General features: G+C 57.9%; 1 protein-coding gene across 1 annotated transcript; it reads left to right on the top strand.

Annotated features, from left to right (window-relative positions):
• Positions 1 to 6,742: 6,742 nt before the first annotated feature.
• On the top strand, positions 6,743 to 19,431 carry LOC137309271 (poly(A)-specific ribonuclease PNLDC1-like). Its single transcript, XM_067977532.1, has 8 exons — positions 6,743 to 6,795; positions 7,685 to 7,749; positions 11,105 to 11,158; positions 12,854 to 12,896; positions 13,877 to 13,976; positions 15,429 to 15,604; positions 17,624 to 17,722; positions 19,269 to 19,431. The coding sequence occupies exons 4-8, from the start codon at positions 12,880 to 12,882 to the stop codon at positions 19,327 to 19,329; spliced, it is 453 nt and encodes a 150-aa protein (XP_067833633.1). The 5' UTR covers positions 6,743 to 6,795; positions 7,685 to 7,749; positions 11,105 to 11,158; positions 12,854 to 12,879; the 3' UTR covers positions 19,330 to 19,431.
• The last annotated feature ends 3,615 nt before the right edge of the window (positions 19,432 to 23,046 follow it).

Here is a 23,046-nt window from a genome sequence, read left to right on the forward strand (position 1 = left end):
TTTATTAGCGACTCTCTTATATTGATGGCCCCCCGAGTTCTGGTCTCCCCCCACAAGTGGAAATATCTTCTCTACGTCTACCCTATCGAACCTAGAAAACAGAAGACTGAGGGGTGACCTGATGGAGGTCTTTAAGATTATGGAAGGGTTTGATAGGGGGAGTGTGAGAGAGAGGGGTTAGAGGGACCTCCCCAGATACAGGAGTGTGTGAGAGAGAGGGGTTAGAGGGACCTCCCCAGATACAGGAGTGTGTGAGAGAGGGGTTAGAGGGACCTCCCCAGATACAGGAGTGTGTGAGAGAGAGGGGTTAGAGGGACCTCCCCAGATACAGGAGTGTGAGAGAGGGGTGAGAGGGACCTCCCCAGATACAGGAGTGTGAGAGAGGGGTTAGAGGGACCTCCCCAGATACTAGAGTGTGAGAGAGGGGTTAGAGGGACCTCCCCAGATACAGGAGTGTGAGAGAGAGGGGTTAGAGGGACCTCCCCAGATACAGGAGTGTGAGAGAGAGAGGGGTTAGAGGGACCTCCCCAGATACAGGAGTGTGAGAGAGAGGGGTTAGAGGGACCTCCCCAGATACAGGAGTGTGAGAGAGAGAGGGGTTAGAGGGACCTCCCCAGATACAGGAGTGTGAGAGAGAGGGGTTAGAGGGACCTCCCCAGATACAGGAGTGTGAGAGAGAGGGGTTAGAGGGACCTCCCCAGATACAGGAGTGTGAGAGAGAGAGGGGTTAGAGGGACCTCCCCAGATACAGGAGTGTGTGAGAGAGAGGGGTTAGAGGGACCTCCCCAGATACAGGAGTGTGTGAGAGAGGGGTTAGAGGGACCTCCCCAGATACAGGAGTGTGAGAGAGAGGGGTTAGAGGGACCTCCCCAGATACAGGAGTGTGTGAGAGAGGTTAGAGGGACCTCCCCAGATACAGGAGTGTGAGAGAGAGAGGTTGGAGGGACCTCCCCAGATACTAGAGTGTGTGAGAGAGGGGTTAGAGGGACCTCCCCAGATACTAGAGTGTGAGAGAGAGGGGTTAGAGGGACCTCCCCAGATACAGGAGTGTGTGAGAGAGAGGGGTTAGAGGGACCTCCCCAGATACAGGAGTGTGAGAGAGAGAGGTTAGAGGGACCTCCCCAGATACAGGAGAGTGGGAGAGAGGGGTTAGAGGGACCTCCCCAGATACAGGAGTGTGAGAGAGAGGGGTTAGAGGGACCTCCCCAGATACAGGAGTGTGAGAGAGAGGGGTTAGAGGGACCTCCCCAGATACAGGAGTGTGAGAGAGAGGGGTTAGAGGGACCTCCCCAGATACAGGAGTGTGTGAGAGAGGGGTTAGAGGGACCTCCCCAGATACAGGAGTGTGTGAGAGAGAGGTTCGAGGGACCTCCCCAGATACAGGAGTGTGAGAGAGAGAGGGGTTAGAGGGACCTCCCCAGATACAGGAGTGTGTGAGAGAGGGGGTTAGAGGGACCTCCCCAGATACAGGAGTGTGAGAGAGAGGGGTTAGAGGGACCTCCCCAGATACAGGAGTGTGTGAGAGAGGGGTTAGAGGGATCTCCACAGATACAGGAGTGTGTGAGAGAGAGGGGTTAGAGGGACCTCCCCAGATACAGGAGTGTGAGAGAGAGGGGTTAGAGGGACCTCCCCAGATACAGGAGTGTGTGAGAGAGGGGTTAGAGGGACCTCCCCAGATACAGGAGTGTGTGAGAGAGGGGTTAGAGGGACCTCCCCAGATACAGGAGTGTGAGAGAGAGAGGGGGGTTAGAGGGACCTCCCCAGATACAGGAGTGTGTGAGAGAGGGGTTAGAGGGACCTCCCCAGATACAGGAGTGTGTGAGAGAGGGGTTAGAGGGACCTCCCCAGATACAGGAGTGTGAGAGAGAGGGGTTAGAGGGACCTCCACAGATACAGGAGTGTGAGAGAGGGGTTAGAGGGACCTCCCCAGATACAGGAGTGTGAGAGAGGGGTTAGAGGGACCTCCCCAGATACAGGAGTGTGTGAGAGAGGGGTTAGAGGGACCTCCCCAGATACAGGAGTGTGTGTGAGAGGGGTTAGAGGGACCTCCCCAGATATAGGAGAGTGTGAGAGAGGGGTTAGAGGGACCTTCCCTGATACAGGAGTGTGAGAGAGAGGGGTTAGAGGGACCTCCCCAGATACAGGAGTGTGAGAGAGAGGGTTAGAGGGACCTCCCCAGATACAGGAGTGTGAGAGAGAGAGGGGTTAGAGGGACCTCCCCAGATACAGGAGTGTGAGAGAGAGGGGGTTAGAGGGACCTCCCCAGATACAGGAGTGTGAGAGAGAGGGGTTAGAGGGACCTCCCCAGATACAGGAGTGTGAGAGAGAGAGGGGTTAGAGGGACCTCCCCAGATACAGGAGTGTGAGAGAGGGGGTTAGAGGGACCTCCCCAGATACAGGAGTGTGTGAGAGAGGGGTTAGAGGGACCTCCCCAGATACAGGAGTGTGTGAGAGAGGGGTGAGAGGGACCTCCCCAGATACAGGAGTGTGTGAGAGAGAGGGGTTAGAGGGACCTCCCCAGATACAGGAGTGTGTGAGAGAGGGGTTAGAGGGACCTCCCCAGATACAGGAGTGTGTGAGAGAGGGGTTAGAGGGACCTCCCCAGATACAGGAGTGTGTGAGAGAGGGGTTAGAGGGACCTCCCCATATACAGGAGTGTGAGAGAGGGGTTAGAGGGACCTCCCCAGATACAGGAGTGTGAGAGAGGGGTTAGAGGGACCTCCCCAGATACAGGAGTGTGGGAGAGAGAGGGGTTAGAGGGACCTCCCCAGATACAGGAGTGTGAGAGAGGGGTTAGAGGGACCTCCCCAGATACAGGAGTGTGTGTGAGAGGGGTTAGAGGGACCGCCCCAGATACAGGAGTGTGAGAGAGAGGGGGTTAGAGGGACCTCCCCAGATACAGGAGTGTGAGAGAGAGGGGTTAGAGGGACCTCCCCAGATACAGGAGTGTGTGAGAGAGAGGGGTTAGAGGGACCTCCCCAGATACAGGAGTGTGTGAGAGAGAGGGGTTAGAGGGACCTCCCCAGATACAGGAGTGTGTGAGAGAGGGGTTAGAGGGACCTCCCCAGATACAGGAGTGTGTGAGAGAGAGGGGTTAGAGGGACCTCCCCAGATACAGGAGTGTGAGAGAGAGGGGTTAGAGGGACCTCCCCAGATACAGGAGTGTGTGAGAGAGGGGTTAGAGGGACCTCCCCAGATACAGGAGTGTGTGAGAGAGGGGTTAGAGGGACCTCCCCATATACAGGAGTGTGAGAGAGGGGTTAGAGGGACCTCCCCAGATACAGGAGTGTGAGAGAGGGGTTAGAGGGACCTCCCCAGATACAGGAGTGTGGGAGAGAGAGGGGTTAGAGGGACCTCCCCAGATACAGGAGTGTGTGAGAGAGAGGGGTTAGAGGGACCTCCCCAGATACAGGAGTGTGAGAGAGGGGTTAGAGGGACCTCCCCAGATACAGGAGTGTGAGAGAGGGGTTAGAGGGACCTCCCCAGATACAGGAGTGTGTGTGAGAGGGGTTAGAGGGACCTCCCCAGATATAGGAGAGTGTGAGAGAGAGGGGTTAGAGGGACCTCCCCAGATACAGGAGTGTGAGAGAAAGGGGTGAGAGGGACCTCCCCAGATACAGGAGTGTGTGAGAGAGGGGTTAGAGGGACCTCCCCAGATACAGGAGTGTGAGAGAGAGGGGGTTAGAGGGACCTCCCCAGATACAGGAGTGTGAGAGAGAGGGGTTAGAGGGACCTCCCCAGATACAGGAGTGTGAGAGAGGGGTTAGAGGGACCTCCCCAGATACAGGAGTGTGTGAGAGAGGGGTTAGAGGGACCTCCCCAGATACAGGAGTGTGTGAGAGAGGGGTTAGAGGGACCTTCCCTGATACAGGAGTGTGAGAGAGAGAGGTTAGAGGGACCTCCCCAGATACAGGAGTGTGAGAGAGAGGGATTAGAGGGACCTCCCCAGATACAGGAGTGTGAGAGAGGGGTTAGAGGGACCTCCCCAGATACAGGAGTGTGTGAGAGAGGGGTTAGAGGGACCTCCCCAGATACAGGAGTGTGAGAGAGGGGTTAGAGGGACCTCCCCAGATACAGGAGTGTGTGAGAGAGGGGTTAGAGGGACCTCCCCAGATACAGGAGTGTGTGAAAGAGGGGTTAGAGGGACCTCCCCAGATACAGGAGTGTGAGAGAGAGGGGGTTAGAGGGACCTCCCCAGATACAGGAGTGTGTGAAAGAGGGGTTAGAGGGACCTCCCCAGATACAGGAGTGTGTGAAAGAGGGGTTAGAGGGACCTCCCCAGATACAGGAGTGTGAGAGAGAGGGGGTTAGAGGGACCTCCCCAGATACAGGAGTGTGTGAAAGAGGGGTTAGAGGGACCTCCCCAGATACAGGAGTGTGAGAGAGAGGGGGTTAGAGGGACCTCCCCAGATACAGGAGTGTGTGAAAGAGGGGTTAGAGGGACCTCCCCAGATACAGGAGTGTGAGAGAGAGGGGTTAGAGGGACCGCCCCAGATACAGGAGTGTGAGAGAGAGGGGGTTAGAGGGACCTCCCCAGATACAGGAGTGTGAGAGAGAGGGGTTAGAGGGACCTCCCCAGATACAGGAGTGTGTGAGAGAGGGGTTAGAGGGACCTCCCCAGATACAGGAGTGTGAGAGAGAGGGGTTAGAGGGACCTCCCCAGATACAGGAGAGTGAGAGAGGGGTTAGAGGGAACTCCCCAGATACAGGAGTGTGTGAGAGAGGGGTTAGAGGGACCTCCCCAGATACAGGAGTGAGAGAGAGAGGGGTTAGAGGGACCTCCCCAGATACAGGAGTGTGAGAGAGAGGGGTTAGAGGGACCTCCCCAGATACAGGAGTGTGTGAGAGAGGGGTTAGAGGGACCTCCCCAGATACAGGAGTGTGAGAGAGAGGGGTTAGAGGGACCTCCCCAGATACAGGAGTGTGAGAGGGGGTTAGAGGGACCTCCCCAGATACAGGAGTGTGAGAGAGGGGTTAGAGGGACCTCCCCAGATACAGGAGTGTGAGAGAGGGGTTAGAGGGACCTCCCCAGATACAGGAGTGTGAGAGAGGGGTTAGAGGGACCTCCCCAGATACAGGAGTGTGTGAGAGAGAGGGGTTAGAGGGACCTCCCCAGATACAGGAGTGTGTGAGAGGGGTTAGAGGGACCTCCCCAGATACAGGAGTGTGAGAGAGAGGGGTTAGAGGGACCTCCCCAGATACAGGAGTGAGAGAGAGAGGGGTTAGAGGGACCTCCCCAGATACAGGAGTGTGTGAGAGAGGGGTTAGAGGGACCTCCCCAGATACAGGAGTGTGTGAGAGAGGGGTTAGAGGGACCTCCCCAGATACAGGAGTGTGAGAGAGGGGTTAGAGGGACCTCCCCAGATACAGGAGTGTGTGAGAGAGGGGTTAGAGGGACCTCCCCAGATACAGGAGTGTGTGAGAGAGGGGTTAGAGGGACCTCCCCAGATACAGGAGTGTGTGAGAGAGGGGTTAGAGGGACCTCCCCAGATACAGGAGTGTGAGAGAGGGGTTAGAGGGACCTCCCCAGATACAGGAGTGAGAGAGAGAGGGGTTAGAGGGACCTCCCGAGATACAGGAGTGTGAGAGAGAGAGGGGTTAGAGGGACCTCCCCAGATACAGGAGTGTGAGAGAGAGGGGGGTTAGAGGGACCTCCCCAGATACAGGAGTGTGTGAGAGAGAGGGGTTAGAGGGACCTCCCCAGATACAGGAGTGTGTGAGAGGGGTTAGAGGGACCTCCCCAGATACAGGAGTGTGTGAGAGAGGGGGTGAGAGGGACCTCCCCAGATACAGGACTGAGAGAGAGGGGTTAGAGGGACCTCCCCAGATACAGGAGTGTGTGAGAGAGGGGTTAGAGGGACCTCCCCAGATACAGGAGTGTGAGAGAGGGGTTAGAGGGACCTCCCCAGATACAGGAGTGTGTGAGAGAGGGGTTAGAGGGACCTCCCCAGATACAGGAGTGTGTGAGAGAGGGGTTAGAGGGACCTCCCCAGATACAGGAGTGTGAGAGAGGGGTTAGAGGGACCTCCCCAGATACAGGAGTGAGAGAGAGAGGGGTTAGAGGGACCTCCCGAGATACAGGAGTGTGAGAGAGAGAGGGGTTAGAGGGACCTCCCCAGATACAGGAGTGTGAGAGAGAGGGGGGTTAGAGGGACCTCCCCAGATACAGGAGTGTGTGAGAGAGAGGGGTTAGAGGGACCTCCCCAGATACAGGAGTGTGAGAGAGAGGGGGTGAGAGGGACCTCCCCAGATACAGGACTGAGAGAGAGGGGTTAGAGGGACCTCCCCAGATACAGGAGTGTGAGAGAGAGGGGTTAGAGGGACCTCCCCAGATACAGGAGTGTGTGAGAGAGGGGTTAGAGGGACCTCCCCAGATACAGGAGTGTGTGAGAGAGGGGTTAGAGGGACCTCCCCAGATACAGGAGTGTGAGAGAGGGGTTAGAGGGACCTCCCCAGATACAGGAGTGTGAGAGAGAGGGGTTAGAGGGACCTCCCCAGATACAGGAGTGTGTGAGAGAGGGGTTAGAGGGACCTCTCCAGATACAGGAGTGTGAGAGAGAGAGGTTAGAGGGACCTCCCCAGATACAGGAGTGTGTGAGAGAGAGGGGGTTAGAGGGACCTCCCCAGATACAGGAGTGTGAGAGAGAGGGGTTAGAGGGACCTCCCCAGATACAGGAGTGAGAGAGGGGTTCGAGGGACCTCCCCAGATACAGCTGACTGTTTCCCTTCTGCTTTCCAGGAGTTCTGGTCTCTCCGAATTCCCAATCTCACCGCACTGCACGGAGCTCTCGAGAGGTCAGTGGAGTTCGGATTCGGGGGATGGGGTTAATGGGTCAGATGCTGACCTTTCACCCTCTGGGACCTGGGTTCGAACCCGGAGGGGATGATGTGCTGCTCGCCCTCTGATGGGGGACTGGGTGGGAGGGAGAGGGGGACAGACAGAGAGGGAGAGTTTACAGCGACAACTTCCATCTCTCCAGCCCCCTTTAACGGAGTGAAACGTCCCCCAGGGCCCTGCACAGGAGCGTAAATCAGACTAAAATTCCCCACCGAGCCCCATGAGGAGATATTCGGACAGGAGAGCAAAAGCCCGGGCAAAGAGGGAGGTTTTAAGGAGCGTCTTAAAGGAGGAGGGAGAGGTTTAGGGAGGGAATTCCAGAGCTCGGGGGCGCCAGGCAGCTGAAGGCACGGCCGCCAATGGTGGAGCGATGGGAATCGAGGGGGATGGACAAGAGGGCGGAATTGGAGGAGGGCAGAGATCTGGGAGGGTCGTAGGAGGTTACAGAGATAGGGAGGGAGGGGGGCGAGGGGCCGTGGAGGGAATTGAACAGGAGGATGGGAGAATTTTATAATCGAGGCGTTCCCGGACTGGGAGCCAATGTGGGTCCAGCGAGCACAGGGGGTGAGGGGTGAACGGGACTCGGTGCGAGTTAGGATATTCGGGGGCGGGGGGCATCAGATGAGTTGATGGTTACTGAGGGTGGGAGGTTGGAGACCGGAGCAGGAGAGCGTTGGGAACAGTCCAGTCTGGAGGTAACAAAGGCACGGACGAGGGTTTCCGCAGTCGGGAGGGAGCTGCAGAGAGTTAGTTTGTGGGCTGCAGAGTGTGATGAGGGAGAGCTGGCCGGAAGCAGCCTCTCCTGGCCTGAGATCGCTGACCGATTGTCGCCCTGTGTTTCATCAGCAGGCTCGTGGCGCTAGCTCAACACGGTCCCACGTTGGTCCATGTCACGGACTGCGACCGATACAGTAAGTGATGTCCTGCGTCTGTCCCCGTTCCTCGGAGCCTCGACACAGGAGCGAGGGGGAGGCGGGGAGAGAGGGGACTGAGAGACACCAGTCAGTGTACAGATATCTCCCTGAGAGAGAGGGGACTGAGAGACACCAGTCAGTGTACAGATATCTCCCTGAGAGAGAGGGGACTGAGAGACACCAGTCAGTGTACAGATATCTCCCTGAGAGAGAGGGACTGAGAGACACCAGTCAGTGTACAGATATCTCCCTGAGAGAGAGGGACTGATAGACACCAGTCAGTGTACAGATATCTCCCTGAGAGAGAGGGGACTGAGAGACAGCGGTCAGTGTACAGATATCTCCCTGAGAGAGAGGACTGAGAGACACCAGTCAGTGTACAGATATCTCCCTGAGAGAGAGGACTGAGAGACACCAGTCAGTGTACAGATATCTCCCTGAGAGAGAGGGGACTGAGAGACACCAGTCAGTGTACAGATATCTCCCTGAGAGAGGGGACTGAGAGACACCAGTCAGTGTACAGATATCTCCCTGAGAGAGAGGGGACTGAGAGACACCAGTCAGTGTACAGATATCTCCCTGAGAGAGGGGACTGAGAGACACCAGTCAGTGTACAGATATCTCCCTGAGAGAGAGGGGACTGAGAGACACCAGTCAGTGTACAGATATCTCCCTGAGAGAGAGGGGACTGAGAGACACCAGTCAGTGTACAGATATCTCCCTGAGAGAGAGGGGACTGAGAGTCACCAGTCAGTGTACAGATATCTCCCTGAGAGAGAGGGGACTGAGAGTCACCAGTCAGTGTACAGATATCTCCCTGAGAGAGAGGGGACTGAGAGACACCAGTCAGTGTACAGATATCACCCTGAGAGAGAGGGGACTGAGAGACACCAGTCAGTGTACAGATATCTCCCTGAGAGAGAGGGGACTGAGAGACACCAGTCAGTGTACAGATATCTCCCTGAGAGAGAGGGGACTGAGAGTCACCAGTCAGTGTACAGATATCTCCCTGAGAGAGAGGGGACTGAGAGACACCAGTCAGTGTACAGATATCACCCTGAGAGAGAGGGACTGAGAGACACCAGTCAGTGTACAGATATCTCCCTGAGAGAGGGGACTGAGAGACACCGGTCAGTGTACAGATATCTCCCTGAGAGAGAGGACTGAGAGACACCAGTCAGTGTACAGATATCTCCCTGAGAGAGAGGGACTGAGAGACACCAGTCAGTGTACAGATATCTCCCTGAGAGAGAGGACTGAGAGACACCAGTCAGTGTACAGATATCTCCCTGAGAGAGAGGGGACTGAGAGACACCAGTCAGTGTACAGATATCTCCCTGAGAGAGAGGACTGAGAGACACCAGTCAGTGTACAGATATCTCCCTGGGAGAGAGGGGACTGAGAGACACCAGTCAGTGTACAGATATCTCCCTGAGAGAGAGGACTGAGAGACACCAGTCAGTGTACAGATATCTCCCTGAGAGAGAGGGACTGAGAGACACCAGTCAGTGTACAGATATCTCCCTGAGAGAGAGGGGACTGAGAGACACCAGTCAGTGTACAGATATCACCCTGAGAGAGAGAGGGGACTGAGAGACACCAGTCAGTGTACAGATATCTCCCTGAGAGAGAGGGACTGAGAGACACCAGTCAGTGTACAGATATCTCCCTGAGAGAGAGGGACTGAGAGACACCAGTCAGTGTCCAGATATCTCCCTGAGAGAGAGAGGGGACTGAGAGACACCAGTCAGTGTACAGATATCTCCCTGAGAGAGAGGGGACTGAGAGACACCAGTCAGTGTACAGATATCTCCCTGAGAGAGAGGGGACTGAGAGACACCAGTCAGTGTACAGATATCTCCCTGAGAGAGAGAGAGGGGACTGAGAGACACCAGTCAGTGTACAGAAATCTCCCTGAGAGAGGGACTGAGAGACACCAGCCAGTGTACAGATATCTCCCTGAGAGAGAGGGGACTGAGAGACACCAGTCAGTGTACAGATATCTCCCTGAGAGAGAGGGGACTGAGAGACACCAGTCAGTGTACAGATATCTCCCTGAGAGAGAGGGGACTGAGAGACACCAGTCAGTGTGCAGATATCTCCCTGAGAGAGAGGGGACTGAGAGACACCAGTCAGTGTACAGATATCTCCCTGAGAGAGAGGGACTGAGAGACACCAGTCAGTGTACAGATATCTCCCTGAGAGAGAGGGGACTGAGAGACACCAGTCAGTGTACAGATATCTCCCTGAGAGAGAGGGACTGAGAGACACCAGTCAGTGTGCAGATATCTCCCTGAGAGAGAGGGGACTGAGAGACAGCAGTCAGTGTACATATATCTCCCTGAGAGAGAGGACTGAGAGACACCAGTCAGTGTACAGATATCTCCCTGAGAGAGAGGGACTGAGAGACACCAGTCAGTGTACAGATATCACACTGAGAGAGGGGACTGAGAGACACCAGTCAGTGTACAGATATCACCCTGAGAGAGAGGGGACTGAGAGACACCAGTCAGTGTACAGATATCTCCCTGAGAGAGAGGGGACTGAGAGACACCAGTCAGTGTACAGATATCTCCCTGAGAGAGAGGGGACTGAGAGACACCAGTCAGTGTACAGATATCTCCCTGAGAGAGAGGGGACTGAGAGACACCAGTCAGTGTACAGATATCTCCCTGAGAGAGAGGGACTGAGAGACACCAGTCAGTGTACAGATATCACCCTGAGAGAGAGGGGACTGAGAGACACCGGTCAGTGTACAGATATCTCCCTGAGAGAGAGGGACTGAGAGACACCAGTCAGTGTACAGATATCTCCCTGAGAGAGAGGGGACTGAGAGACACCAGTCAGTGTACAGATATCTCCCTGAGAGAGGGGACTGAGAGACACCAGTCAGTGTACAGATATCTCCCTGAGAGAGAGGGGACTGAGAGACACCAGTCAGTGTACAGATATCTCCCTGAGAGAGAGGGGACTGAGAGACACCAGTCAGTGTACAGATATCTCCCTGAGAGAGAGGGGACTGAGAGACACCAGTCAGTGTACAGATATCTCCCTGAGAGAGAGGGGACTGAGAGACACCAGTCAGTGTACAGATATCTCCCTGAGAGAGAGGGGACTGAGAGACACCAGTCAGTGTACAGATATCTCCCTGAGAGAGAGGGACTGAGAGACACCAGTCAGTGTACAGATATCTCCCTGAGAGAGGGGACTGAGAGACACCAGTCAGTGTACAGATATCTCTGGGCGAGAGATACTGTCATTACTAACTCTGGTTGCTCGCTCGGGTGACACATTCTGTGATGTGATGTGTTTGGAATTAATTAACCTGCGTCTCTCGTTCCTTCTCTCCCAGCCCATGGCGATTACCCACATGAAGCAGCCTTCGATGCCTTCATCTGTGGTACAGGTCTGCTGATTTATATATCCTCGGGTTGGGTTTATATCGAATTTACAGCACGGAACAGGCCATTCGGCCCAACTGGTCTATCCCGGTGTTTATGCTCCACACGAGCCTCCTCCCTCCCAACTCCATCTCACCCTCTCACCATCTCCTTCTATCCCTTTCTCCCTCATGTGTTTATCGAGCGTCCCCTTAAATCCATCTCCACTATTCCCCTCGACTACTCCTTGTGGGAGCGAGTTCCACATTCCCACCGCTCTCTGGGTGAAGAAGTTTCTCCTGAATTCCCGATTGGATTTATTGGTGACTCTCTTATATTTATGGCCCCCTAGTTCTGGTCTCCCCCCACAAGTGGAAATATCTTCTCTACGTCTACCCTATCGAACCCTTTCATAATCTTAAAGACCTCCATCAGGTCACCCCTCAGTCTTCTCTTTTCTAGAGAAACGAGCCCCAGCCTGTTCAATCTTTCCTGATAGTTATAAACCTCTCAGTTCTGGGATCATCCTTGTGAATCTTTTTTGCACCTTCTCCAGTGCCTCTATGTCCTTTTTATAATATGGAGACCAGAACTGTGCACAGTGCTCCGAGTGTGGTCTAACCAAGGTATATGGAGACCAGAACTGTGCACAGTGCTCCAAGTGTGGTCTAACCAAGGTATATGGAGACCGGAAGTGTGCACAGTGCTCCAAGTGTGGTCTAACCAAGGTATATGGAGACCAGAACTGTACACAGTGCTCCAAGTGTGGTCTAACCAAGGTATATGGAGACCAGAACTGTGCACAGTGCTCCAAGTGTGGTCTAACCAAGGTATATGGAGACCAGAACTGTGCACAGTGCTCCAAGTGTGGTCTAACCAAGGTATATGGAGACCGGAACTGTGCACAGTGCTCCAAGTGTGGTCTAACCAAGGTATATGGAGACCAGAACTGTGCACAATGCTCCGAGTGTGGTCTAACCAAGGTATATGGAGACCAGAACTGTACACAGTGCTCCAAGTGTGGTCTAACCAAGGTATATGGAGACCAGAACTGTGCACAGTGCTCCAAGTGTGGTCTAACCAAGGTATATGGAGACCGGAACTGTGCACAGTGCTCCGAGTGTGGTCTAACCAAGGTATATGGAGACCAGAACTGTGCACAGTGCTCCGAGTGTGGTCTAACCAAGGTATATGGAGACCAGAACTGTGCACAGTGCTCCAAGTGTGGTCTAACCAAGGTATATGGAGACCGGAACTGTGCACAGTGCTCCAAGTGTGGTCTAACCAAGGTATATGGAGACCAGAACTGTGCACAGTGCTCCGAGTGTGGTCTAACCAAGGTATATGGAGACCAGAACTGTGCACAGTGCTCCGAGTGTGGTCTAACCAAGGTATATGGAGACCAGAACTGTGCACAGTGCTCCAAGTGTGGTCTAACCAAGGTATATGGAGACCAGAACTGTGCATAGTGCTCCGAGTGTGGTCTAACCAAGGTATATGGAGACCAGAACTGTGCACAGTGCTCCGAGTGTGGTCTAACCAAGGTATATGGAGACCAGAACTGTGCACAGTGCTCCAAGTGTGGTCTAACCAAGGTATATGGAGACCAGAACTGTACTGAATTTCCTGGTTTCACTCCCAGCGAGGAGTTGGGGGGAGGGGGATTTAAAGGCTAAACTATAAAATTAACCTGTGTTTTCTCCCCTTCCTTTAATTCCCAGTCTTGTTGCAGTTGAGTCAACTCCTGATGGCTGATCAGGGCGGGTAAGTACCTTGTGTTCCCATGGCTTTCGCGAGGGAGCGGTGGTCTCAGGACTGACCAGACCTCGTCCTCACGAGGGAGCGGTGGTCTCAGGGCTGACCAGACCTCGTCCTCGCGAGGGAGCGGTGGTCTCAGGGCTGACCAGACCTTGTCTGAGCGAGCGAGCGGTGGTCTCAGGGCTGACCAGACCTCGTCCTCGCGAGGGAGCGGTGGTCTCAGGGCTGACCAGACCCCGTCTGAGCGAGCGAGCGGTGGTCTCAGGGCTGACCAGACCCCGTCCTCGCGCGCGAGGGAGCGGTGGTCTCAGGGCTGACCAGACCCCGTCTGAGCGAGCGAGCGGTCGTCTCAGGGCTGACCAGACCCCGTCCGAGCGAGCGGTGGTCTCAGGGCTGACCAGACCCCGTCTGAGCGAGGGAGCGGTGGTCTCAGGGCTGACCAGACCCCGTCTGAGCGAGGGAGCGGTGGTCTCAGGGCTGACCAGACCCCGTCTGAGCGAGCGAGCGGTCGTCTCAGGGCTGACCAGACCCCGTCTGAGCGAGGGAGCGGTGGTCTCAGGGCTGACCAGACCTCGTCCTCGCGAGGGAGCGGTGGTCTCAGGGCTGACCAGACCCCGTCTGAGCGAGGGAGCGGTGGTCTCAGGGCTGACCAGACCCCGTCCTCGCGCGCGATATTTAGTCGGACAGCTCTCCACTCGGCCCCCAAACCCTCTGCCTTCGAAGCCCCGTTTACGGGCTTTTCCCTTTTCCCCCTTTTTCCCCCCTCCCCGCGGGGTGAGCCTCGACCCTTATCTGACGCCCCCCCTTCTGTTCCACCTCCTCCTCCTCCTCCTCCCCCCACCGGTAGCGGGTCACTCCCGTAGTGTCCGGAGTAGGGGTAGGGTGGAGATGCGGGGAGACGCAGCAGCGGGGTGTGTTGTGCACAGCAAGATCCCACAAAACAGAGCCCTAATTCCTTCTCTTTTCCCCCACCCCTCTCTCCCCAGGATCTTCGAGCCCCGGTCCCCGCTGATCGGGGAATATTTGGCGACTGTTCAGCCTCACAGCAACAACATCAATCTGATCAGGGCCCGAGTTTCATTTGCGGTGAGTGTGGTTCGCAGGGTGTGGGGGCATAGGGAGGGTGAGGGACTGGAATACAGAGGGGAGGAAGTTACGATCCAGTTTATATCAAGCTCTGCTCAGACCCCCATCTGGAGAGACTGCGTCCAGTCCTGGGCACCGTCCCCTCGGGAAGGATGTATCGGCCCTCGGAGGGGGTGAGGCCCAGAATGATCCCCGGGGCTACAAGGGTTAAATCCCGAGGAGGGGTCGCACAGACCGACCGGGCTTGTGTTCCCTCGAGTGTGGAAGATTGAGGGGTGATCTAATCGAGGGGTTTGAGATGATTGAAGGATTCGATAGGGTCGATGGAGAGAGACTATTCCCTCTGGTCGGGGGGAGAGAGTCCAGAACAAGGGGGCAGAATCTTAAAATGAGAGCTGGGCCCGTCCAGGGGTGATGTCAGGAAGCATTTCTTCACACAAAGGGGGAGTGGGGGATCTGGAACTCTCTCCCCCCCGGGAAAAGCTGTCGGGGCCGGGGGTCGATTGGGAATTTCGAACCTGAGACCGATCGATTTTTGTTGGGTGAGGGGGATTAAGGGTTCGGGAACCAAGGGGGGTAAATGGGGTTAAGATACAGATCAGGCATGGTCTCATTGAATGGCGGAACAGGCTCGAGGGGCTGAATGGCCTCCTCCTGTAATCTAACCCGTGCTGTACCTGCCCCCTGGGAGCGCTCGATGCCGACACTGGGTATAAAGTGGGGGACACACTGTCAGGGTAATGTAGAGGGAGCTCTACACTGTATCTAACCCGTGCTGTACCTGCCCCCTGGGAGCGCTCGATGCTGACACTGGGTATAAAGTGGGGGACACACTGTCGGGGTAATGTAGAGGGAGCTCTACACTGTATCTAACCCGTGCTGTACCTGCCCCCTGGGAGCGCTCGATGCCGACACTGGGTATAAAGTGGGGGACACACTGTCAGGGTAATGTAGAGGGAGCTCTACACTGTATCTAACCCGTGCTGCACCTGCCCCCTGGGAGCGCTCGATGCCGACACTGGGTATAAAGTGGGGGACACACTGTCAGGGTAATGTAGAGGGAGCTCTACACTGTATCTAACCCGTGCTGCACCTGCCCCCTGGGAGCGCTCGATGCTGACACTGGGTATAAAGTGGGGGACACACTGTCAGGGTAATGTAGAGGGAGCTCTACACTGTATCTAACCCGTGCTGTACCTGCCCCCTGGGAGCGCTCGATGCTGACACTGGGTATAAAGTGGGGGACACACTGTGGGGGTAATGTAGAGGGAGCTCGACACTGTATCTAACCCGTGCTGTACCTGCCCCCTGGGAGCGCTCGATGCTGACACTGGGTATAAAGTGGGGGACACACTGTCAGGGTAATGTAGAGGGAGCTCTACACTGTATCTAACCCGTGCTGTACCTGCCCCCTGGGAGCGCTCGATGCTGACTCTGACCGTATGTTCGCAGTCTCTGTCTGGAGCTGACCCAGTTGCTCAGCGACCTCCCATTTTGCTGGTGAAAGTTCGTCGGGGCTGGAACTCCAGTACGGCCGAGATCGCAAAGGAATTCGCCACGTTCTGCTCACTGGACGTGAGGCAGGAGGGTCCAGGACATTACCTGCTGGCAACCAATGAGTGGAAGGGGTGAGTGAGCCACGATTAACAATTAGGATTTAAAACGGGGTCCCTGACGGAGAGACTCCCTCTTTAAAAGGGGTCCCTGACGGAGAGACTCCCCCTCTTTAAACGGGGTCCCTGACGGAGAGACTCCCTCTTTAAACGGGGTCCCTGACGGAGAGACTCCCTCTTTAAACGGGGTCCCTGACGGAGAGACTCCCTCTTTAAACGGGGTCCCTGACGGAGAGACTCCCCCTCTTTAAACGGGGTCCCTGACGGAGAGACTCCCCCTTTAAACGGGGTCCCTGACGGAGAGACTCCCTCTTTAAACGGGGTCCCTGACGGAGAGACTCCCTCTTTAAACGGGGTCCCTGACGGAGAGACTCCCTCTTTAAAAGGGGTCCCTGACGGAGAGACTCCCTCTTTAAAAGGGGTCCCTGACGGAGAGACTCCCTCTTTAAAAGGGGTCCCTGACGGAGAGACTCCCTCTTTAAAAGGGGTCCCTGACGGAGAGACTCCCCTTTTAAACGGGGTCCCTGACGGAGAGACTCCCCCTTTAAACGGGGTCCCTGACGGAGAGACTCCCCCTTTAAACGGGGTCCCTGACGGAGAGACTCCCTCTTTAAACGGGGTCCCTGACGGAGAGACTCCCCGGGGTCCCTGACGGAGAGACTCCCCGGGGTCCCTGACGGAGAGACTCCCCGGGGTCCCTGACGGAGAGACTCCCCGGGGTCCCTGACGGAGAGACTCCCCGGGGTCCCTGACGGAGAGACTCCCCGGGGTCCCTGACGGAGAGACTCCCCGGGGTCCCTGACGGAGAGACTCCCCGGGGTCCCTGACGGAGAGACTCCCCGGGGTCCCTGACGGAGAGACTCCCCGGGGTCCCTGACGGAGAGACTCCCCGGGGTCCCTGACGGAGAGACTCCCCCTTCAAACGGGGTCCCTGACGGGGAGACTCCCCCTTCAAACGGGGTCCCTGACGGGGAGACTCCCCCTTCAAACGGGGTCCCTGACGGGGAGACTCCCCCTTTAACCGGGGTCCCTCATTACAGCAACAGCTCGTCCCCAGGGCCCCTTCACAGGAGCGTAAATCAGAGTAAAATTCACCACCGAGACCCCACGAGGAGATATTCGGCCAGGAGAGCAAAAGCTCGGTCAAAGAGGGAGGTTTTAAGGAGCGTCTTAAAGGAGGAGGGAGGGAGACGGAGAGGTTTAGGGAGGGAATTCCAGAGCTCAGGGGCCCCAGGCAGCTGAAGGCACGGCCGCCAATGGTGGAGCGATGGGAATCGGGGGGGGATGGACAAGAGGGCGGAATTGGAGGAGGGCAGAGATCTCGGAGGGTCGTAGGAGGTTACAGAGATAGGGAGGGAGGGAGGGCGAGGGGCCGTGGAGGGATTTGAACAGGAGGATGGGGAGAATTTTAAAATCGAGGCGTTCCCAGACCGGGAGCCAATGTGGGTCCAGCGAGCACGGGGGGGTGAGGGGTGAACGGGACTCGGTGCGAGTTAGGATATTCGGTGGGGAGGGGCAGCAGATGAGTTGATGGTTACTGAGGGTGGGGAGGTTGGAGACCGGCCAGGAGAGCATTGGGAACAGTCCAGTCCGGAGGTAACGAAGGCACGGACGAGGGTTTCAGCAGCGGATGAGCTGAGGCAGGGGGCGGAGACGGGCGATGTTACGGGAGGGTGGGATTGGGCGGTCTCGGTGGTGGAGAGGAGACGGGGTCAGATCGTTATCCCAAGGTCAGGCAGGAGGCGGAGGGTGCGGACGGTCTGATTCAGCCTCAGACAGCGGGCGGGGAGAGGGATGGAGTCGGTGGGGGTTAGAGAGATAAGGAGTGGGGGGGGCGGTCACAGCGTTCGCGAGGGAGGGGTCCGGGAAGAATTCGGACCATCCCCTCGTCCGTCCCAAAATCTCTCGACCGATCCCTTGGAGACGTGACTCCTCCTCGGGTTATGGGGGGGGGAGAGAGGGTCTCGAGTGGTGTCTCTGCACCCTTCCCCTTGTGGTAACCCCCCCTCTCTCTCTCTCTCTCTCGTCTCCCAGGGCCAGAAAGATCCTGAGGACGTACAAGGCTCATCCTGTATTCCGGGTGGAACCATACCGCTACTGGAGTCACTCGCCGACTGCGACCAGCGCCTTCCGGCAGGTTCTGGGGTTCTGGGGGGCGGGGGAGGGCGGGTCTTGTGATGGCGGAGTGTGAGAAATAGGAGCAGGGGCCGGCCATTCGGCCCCTCGTTCCTGCCCCGCCGTTCAATCAGATCATGGCCGGTCTCCGACCTCAACTCCACTTTCCCGCCTCCGATCCCTCGATTCCCCGAAAGCTCGTCGATCTCAGCCTCGAATCTCCTCAACGACCGAGCGTCCGCAGCCCTCTGGGGGGGAGAATTCCAAAGATTCACCGCCCTCCGAGTGAGGAAATTCCTCCTCATCTCAGTCTAGGATGGCCGACCCCTTATCCTGAGACTGCGCCCCCTGGTTCCAGACTCTCCAGCCCCGGGGGGGGAAACAGCCTCTCAGCATCTACCCTGTCAAACCCCCCTCAGAATCTTATCTGTTTCAATGAGATCGCCTCTCGTTCTTCTAAACTCCAGAGAGTATCGGCCCATTCTACTCAATCGCTCCTCATAGGACAACCCTCTCATCCCAGGAATCGATCGAGCGAACCTTCGTTGCACCCCCTCTGAGGCGAGTCTATCCTTCCCTCTCCCTCTTCCCCCGTTTATAAGGGGCCCTGACGCCAAACCCCTCCCAGTTTACTTCGAATTACATCAAATGCACAGCACAGAAACAGGCCATTCGGCCCAACAGGTCTATCCCGGTGTTTATGCTCCACACGAGCCCCCTCCCTCCCGACTCCATCTCACCCTCTCCCCATCTCCTTCGATTCAGATACACACATCACTGAAAGTAGGGACGCAGGTCAATAAGGCCATAAAAAAAGGCAAATCAAACACTAGCGTTCATCTCCAGAGGGATAGAATTGAAAAGCAGAGAAGTTCTGTTAAACTTGTATAGAACCTTGGTTAGACCACACTCGGAGCACTGTGCACAGTTCTGGTCTCCATATACCTTGGTGAGACCACACTTGGAGCACTGTGCACAGTCCTGGTCTCCATATACCTTGGTTAGACCACACTTGGAGCACTGTGCACAGTTCTGGTCTCCATATACCTTGGTTAGACCACACTTGGAGCACTGTGCACAGTCCTGGTCTCCATATACCTTGGTTAGACCACACTCTGAGCACTGTGCACAGTTCTGGTCTCCATATACCTTGGTTAGACCACACTTGGAGCACTGTGCACAGTTCTGGTCTCCATATACCTTGGTTAGACCACACTCGGAGCACTGTGCACAGTTCTGGTCTCCATATACCTTGGTTAGACCACACTCGGAGCACTGTGCACAGTTCTGGTCTCCATATACAAGATCCCTCAGTACCGACCCTCCGACAGTGCGGCGCTCCCTCGGTGCTGGGACACCGGGGGAGTGTCGGCCTGGATCACGGGGCTCGAGTCTCTGGAGCGGGGGCTCGAACCCTCGACCGTCTGACTCGGAGGCGAGAGAGAGAGGGACCCACTGCGCCTGAAGTACCGCAGAATCGAGCCTCTCGCGGCCTCTGTCACTCTCCCTTCAGTCTCTGGTCCGGATGCTGAGTGTATCACCTGCTCCCTCTCTGTCTCTCCAGGGTCTGTTGTTCAGTCGCCACGGCCTCGCTGCTGGTCTTCCTCCTGAGCCGAGCCGGGTAGCTCGGAGCTCGCTCCCGCCCGGGGGTGGGGGCGGCTGTCGTCGCGGGAGAGGAGAGTTCGAAATCCGGGGACCCGCAAACAATAAAACTATCTGCCGCGTTCCATCTCGTCTCGCTGCCGTTTATTCCGCGCTGGACGGAACAGCCGCCTCGCCAACCGAAAAGCGCGAGGGCAGCGGCCCCCCCTCGTGTCCCCCCCGTCCCGCGTCTCTCTCGCGCGATCAGCGCCCCCACTGGGACACAAATCGGCCGTTTCTCCCTCGTCGCTGGGTCAGAATCCTGGAACGCCCCGCCCGAACGGCACACGGGAATTTAGCGGGTTCGAGAAGGGGCCGCGCCGTCGGAGGGTCGGTACTGAGGGAGCGCCGCGCTGTCGGAGGGTCGGTACCGAGGGAGCGCCGCGCTGTCGGAGGGTCGGTACTGAGGGAGCGCCGCACTGTCGGAGGGTCAGTACTGAGGGAGGGCCGCGCCTTCGGAGGGTCGGTACTGAGGGAGCGCCGCACTGTCGGAGGGTCAGTACTGAGGGAGCGCCGCACTGTCGGAGGGTCAGTACTGAGGGAGCGCCGCACTGTCGGAGGGTCAATACTGAGGGAGCGCCGCACTGTCGGAGGGTCGGTACTGAGGGAGCGCCGCACTGTCGGAGGGTCGGTACTGAGGGAGCGCCGCACTGTCGGAGGGTCGGTACTGAGGGAGCGCCGCACTGTCGGAGGGTCGGTACTGAGGGAGCGCCGCACTGTCGGAGGGTCGGTACTGAGGGAGCGCCGCACTGTCGGAGGGTCGGTACTGAGGGAGCGCCGCACTGTCGGAGGGTCGGTACTGAGGGAGCACCGCACTGTCGGAGGGTCAGTACTGAGGGAGCGCTGCACTGTCGGAGGGTCAGTACTGAGGGAGGGCCGCACTGTCGGAGGGTCCGTACTGAGGGAGCGCTGCACTGTCGGAGGGTCGGTACTGAGGGAGCGCCGCACTGTCGGAGGGTCGGTACTGAGGGAGAGCCGCACTGTCGGAGGGTCGGTACTGAGGGAGCGCCGCACTGTCGGAGGGTCGGTACTGAGGGAGCGCCGCACTGTCGGAGGGTCAGTACTGAGGGAGGGCCGCACTGTCGGAGGGTCAGTACTGAGGGAGTGCCGCACTGTCGGAGGGTCAGGACTGAGGGAGCGCCGCACTGTCGGAGGGTCAGTACTGAGGGAGCGCCGCACTGTCGGAGGGTCAGTACTGAGGGAGGGCCGCACTGTCGGAGGGTAAGTACTGAGGGAGTGCCGCACTGTCGGAGGGTCGGTACTGAGGGAGCGCCGCACTGTCGGTGGGTCGGTACTGAGGGAGGGCCGCACTGTCGGAGGGTCGGTACTGAGGGAGCGCCGCACTGTCGGAGGGTCGGTACTGAGGGAGCACTGCACTGTCGGAGGGTCAGTACTGAGGGAGCACTGCACTGTCGGAGGGTCGGTGCTGAGGGAGCGCCGCACTGTCGGAGGGTCGGTACTGAGGGAGGGCCGCACTGTCGGAGGGTCGGTACTGAGGGAGCGCCGCACTGTCGGAGGGTCGGTACTGAGGGAGCACTGCACTGTCGGAGGGTCAGTACTGAGGGAGCACTGCACTGTCGGAGGGTCAGTACTGAGGGAGGGCCGCACTGTCGGAGGGTCAGTACTGAGGGAGCGCCGCACTGTCGGAGGGTCGGTACTGAGGGAGCGCCGCACTGTCGGTGGGTCGGTACTGAGGGAGCGCCGCACTGTCGGAGGGTCAGTACCGAGGGAGCGCCTCACTGTCGGAGGGTCGGTACTGAGGAAGCGCCGCACTGTCGGAGGGTCGGTACTGAGGAAGGGCCGCACTGTCGGAGGGTCGGTACTGAGGGAGGGCCGCACTGTCGGAGGGTCAGTACTGAGGGAGCGCTGCACTGTCGGAGGGTCGGTACCGAGGGAGCGCCGCACTGTCGGAGGGTCGGTACTGAGGGAGCGCCGCACTGTCGGAGGGTCAGTACTGAGGGAGCGCCGCACTGTCGGAGGGTCAGTACTGAGGGAGGGCCGCACTGTCGGAGGGTCAGTACTGAGGGAGCGCTGCACTGTCGGAGGGTCGGTACCGAGGGAGCGCCGCACTGTCGGAGGGTCGGTACTGAGGGAGCGCCGCACTGTCGGAGGGTCAGTACTGAGGGAGCGCCGCACTGTCGGAGGGTCAGTACTGAGGGAGGGCCGCACTGTCGGAGGGTCAGTACTGAGGGAGCGCCGCACTGTCGGAGGGTCACTACGGAGGGAGCGCCGCACTGTCGGAGGGTCGGTACCGAGGGAGCGCCGCACTGTCGGAGGGTCGGTACCGAGGGAGCGCCGCACTGTCGGAGGGTCGGTACCGAGGGAGGGCCGCACTGTCGGAGGGTCGGTACTGAGGGAGCCCCGCACTGTCGGAGGGTCGGTACTGAGGGAGGGCCGCACTGTCGGAGGGTCAGTACTGAGGGAGCGCCGCACTGTCGGAGGGTCAGTACTGAGGGAGCGCCGCACTGTCGGAGGGTCGGTACCGAGGGAGCGCCGCACTGTCGGAGGGTCGGTACTGAGGGAGGGCCGCACTGTCGGAGGGTCGGTACTGAGGGAGCGCCGCACTGTCGGAGGGTCAGTACTGAGGGAGGGCCGCACTGTCGGAGGGTCGGTACTGAGGGAGCGCCGCACTGTCGGAGTGTCAGTACCGAGGGAGCGCCGCACTGTCGGAGGGTCAGTACTGAGGGAGCGCCGCACTGTCGGAGGGTCAGTACTGAGGGAGGGCCGCACTGTCGGAGGGTCAGTACTGAGGGAGGGCCGCACTGTCGGAGGGTCGGTACTGAGGGAGGGCCGCACTGTCGGAGGGTCAGTACTGAGGGAGAGCCGCACTGTCGGAGGGTCAGTACTGAGGGAGCGCCGCACTGTCGGAGGGTCAGTACTGAGGGAGGGCCGCACTGTCGGAGGGTCAGTACCGAGGGAGGGCCGCACTGTCGGAGGGTCGGTACTGAGGGAGCGCCGCACTGTCGGAGGGTCAGTACTGAGGGAGGGCCGCACTGTCGGAGGGTCAGTACTGAGGGAGCGCCGCACTGTCGGAGGGTCGGTACTGAGGGAGGGCCGCACTGTCGGAGGGGCCGTCTTTCGGGACGAGACGTTAAACCGAGGCCCCGTCTGCCCCTCTCGGGTGGGTGTAAAAGATCCCACGGCCCACTATTGGAAGAAGAGCAGGGGGGAGTTCTCCCCGGGGGTCCTGGGCCCCGATATTTATCCCTCGACCAACATCACGAGACGATCTGGGTCATTTATCACGTCGCTGTTTGTGGGATCTTGCTGTGCGCAAATCGGCTGCTGCGTTTCCCACATTACAACAGTGAGCGCACCTCAAAAAAAGTCCTTCATTGGCCGTGAAGCTTTGGGACGTCCCGAGGTGGTGAAAGGGGCCGGAGAGAAATGGGAGATCTCTCTCTCTCTCTATCCCTCGCTCTGTCTCTCTCTCTCTCTCCCTCGCTCTGTCTCTCTCTCTCTCTCCCTCGCTCTGTCTCTCTCTCTCTCTCCCTCGCTCTGTCTCTCTCTCTCCCTCGCTCTGTCTCTCTCTCTCTCTCCCTCGCTCTGTCTCTCTCTCTCTCTCCCTCGCTCTGTCTCTCTCTCTCTCTCCTCGCTCGCTCTGTCTCTCTCTCTCTCTCCCTCGCTCTGTCTCTCTCTCTCCCTCGCTCTGTCTCTCTCTCTCTCCCTCGCTCTGTCTCTCTCTCTCCCTCGCTCTCTCT

Source organism: Heptranchias perlo, unplaced genomic scaffold (assembly GCF_035084215.1).
Source record: "Heptranchias perlo isolate sHepPer1 unplaced genomic scaffold, sHepPer1.hap1 HAP1_SCAFFOLD_1566, whole genome shotgun sequence".
Classification (NCBI taxonomy): domain Eukaryota; kingdom Metazoa; phylum Chordata; class Chondrichthyes; order Hexanchiformes; family Hexanchidae; genus Heptranchias; species Heptranchias perlo.

Excerpts from the sequence above, each read along its gene's own strand:
- LOC137309271 (XM_067977532.1), top strand. Across the intron at positions 13,977-15,428 it reads GGGCCCGAGTTTCATTTGCG|TCTCTGTCTGGAGCTGACCC; the intron begins GTGAGTGTGGTT and ends GTATGTTCGCAG. Across the intron at positions 15,605-17,623 it reads GCAACCAATGAGTGGAAGGG|GGCCAGAAAGATCCTGAGGA; the intron begins GTGAGTGAGCCA and ends CTCGTCTCCCAG.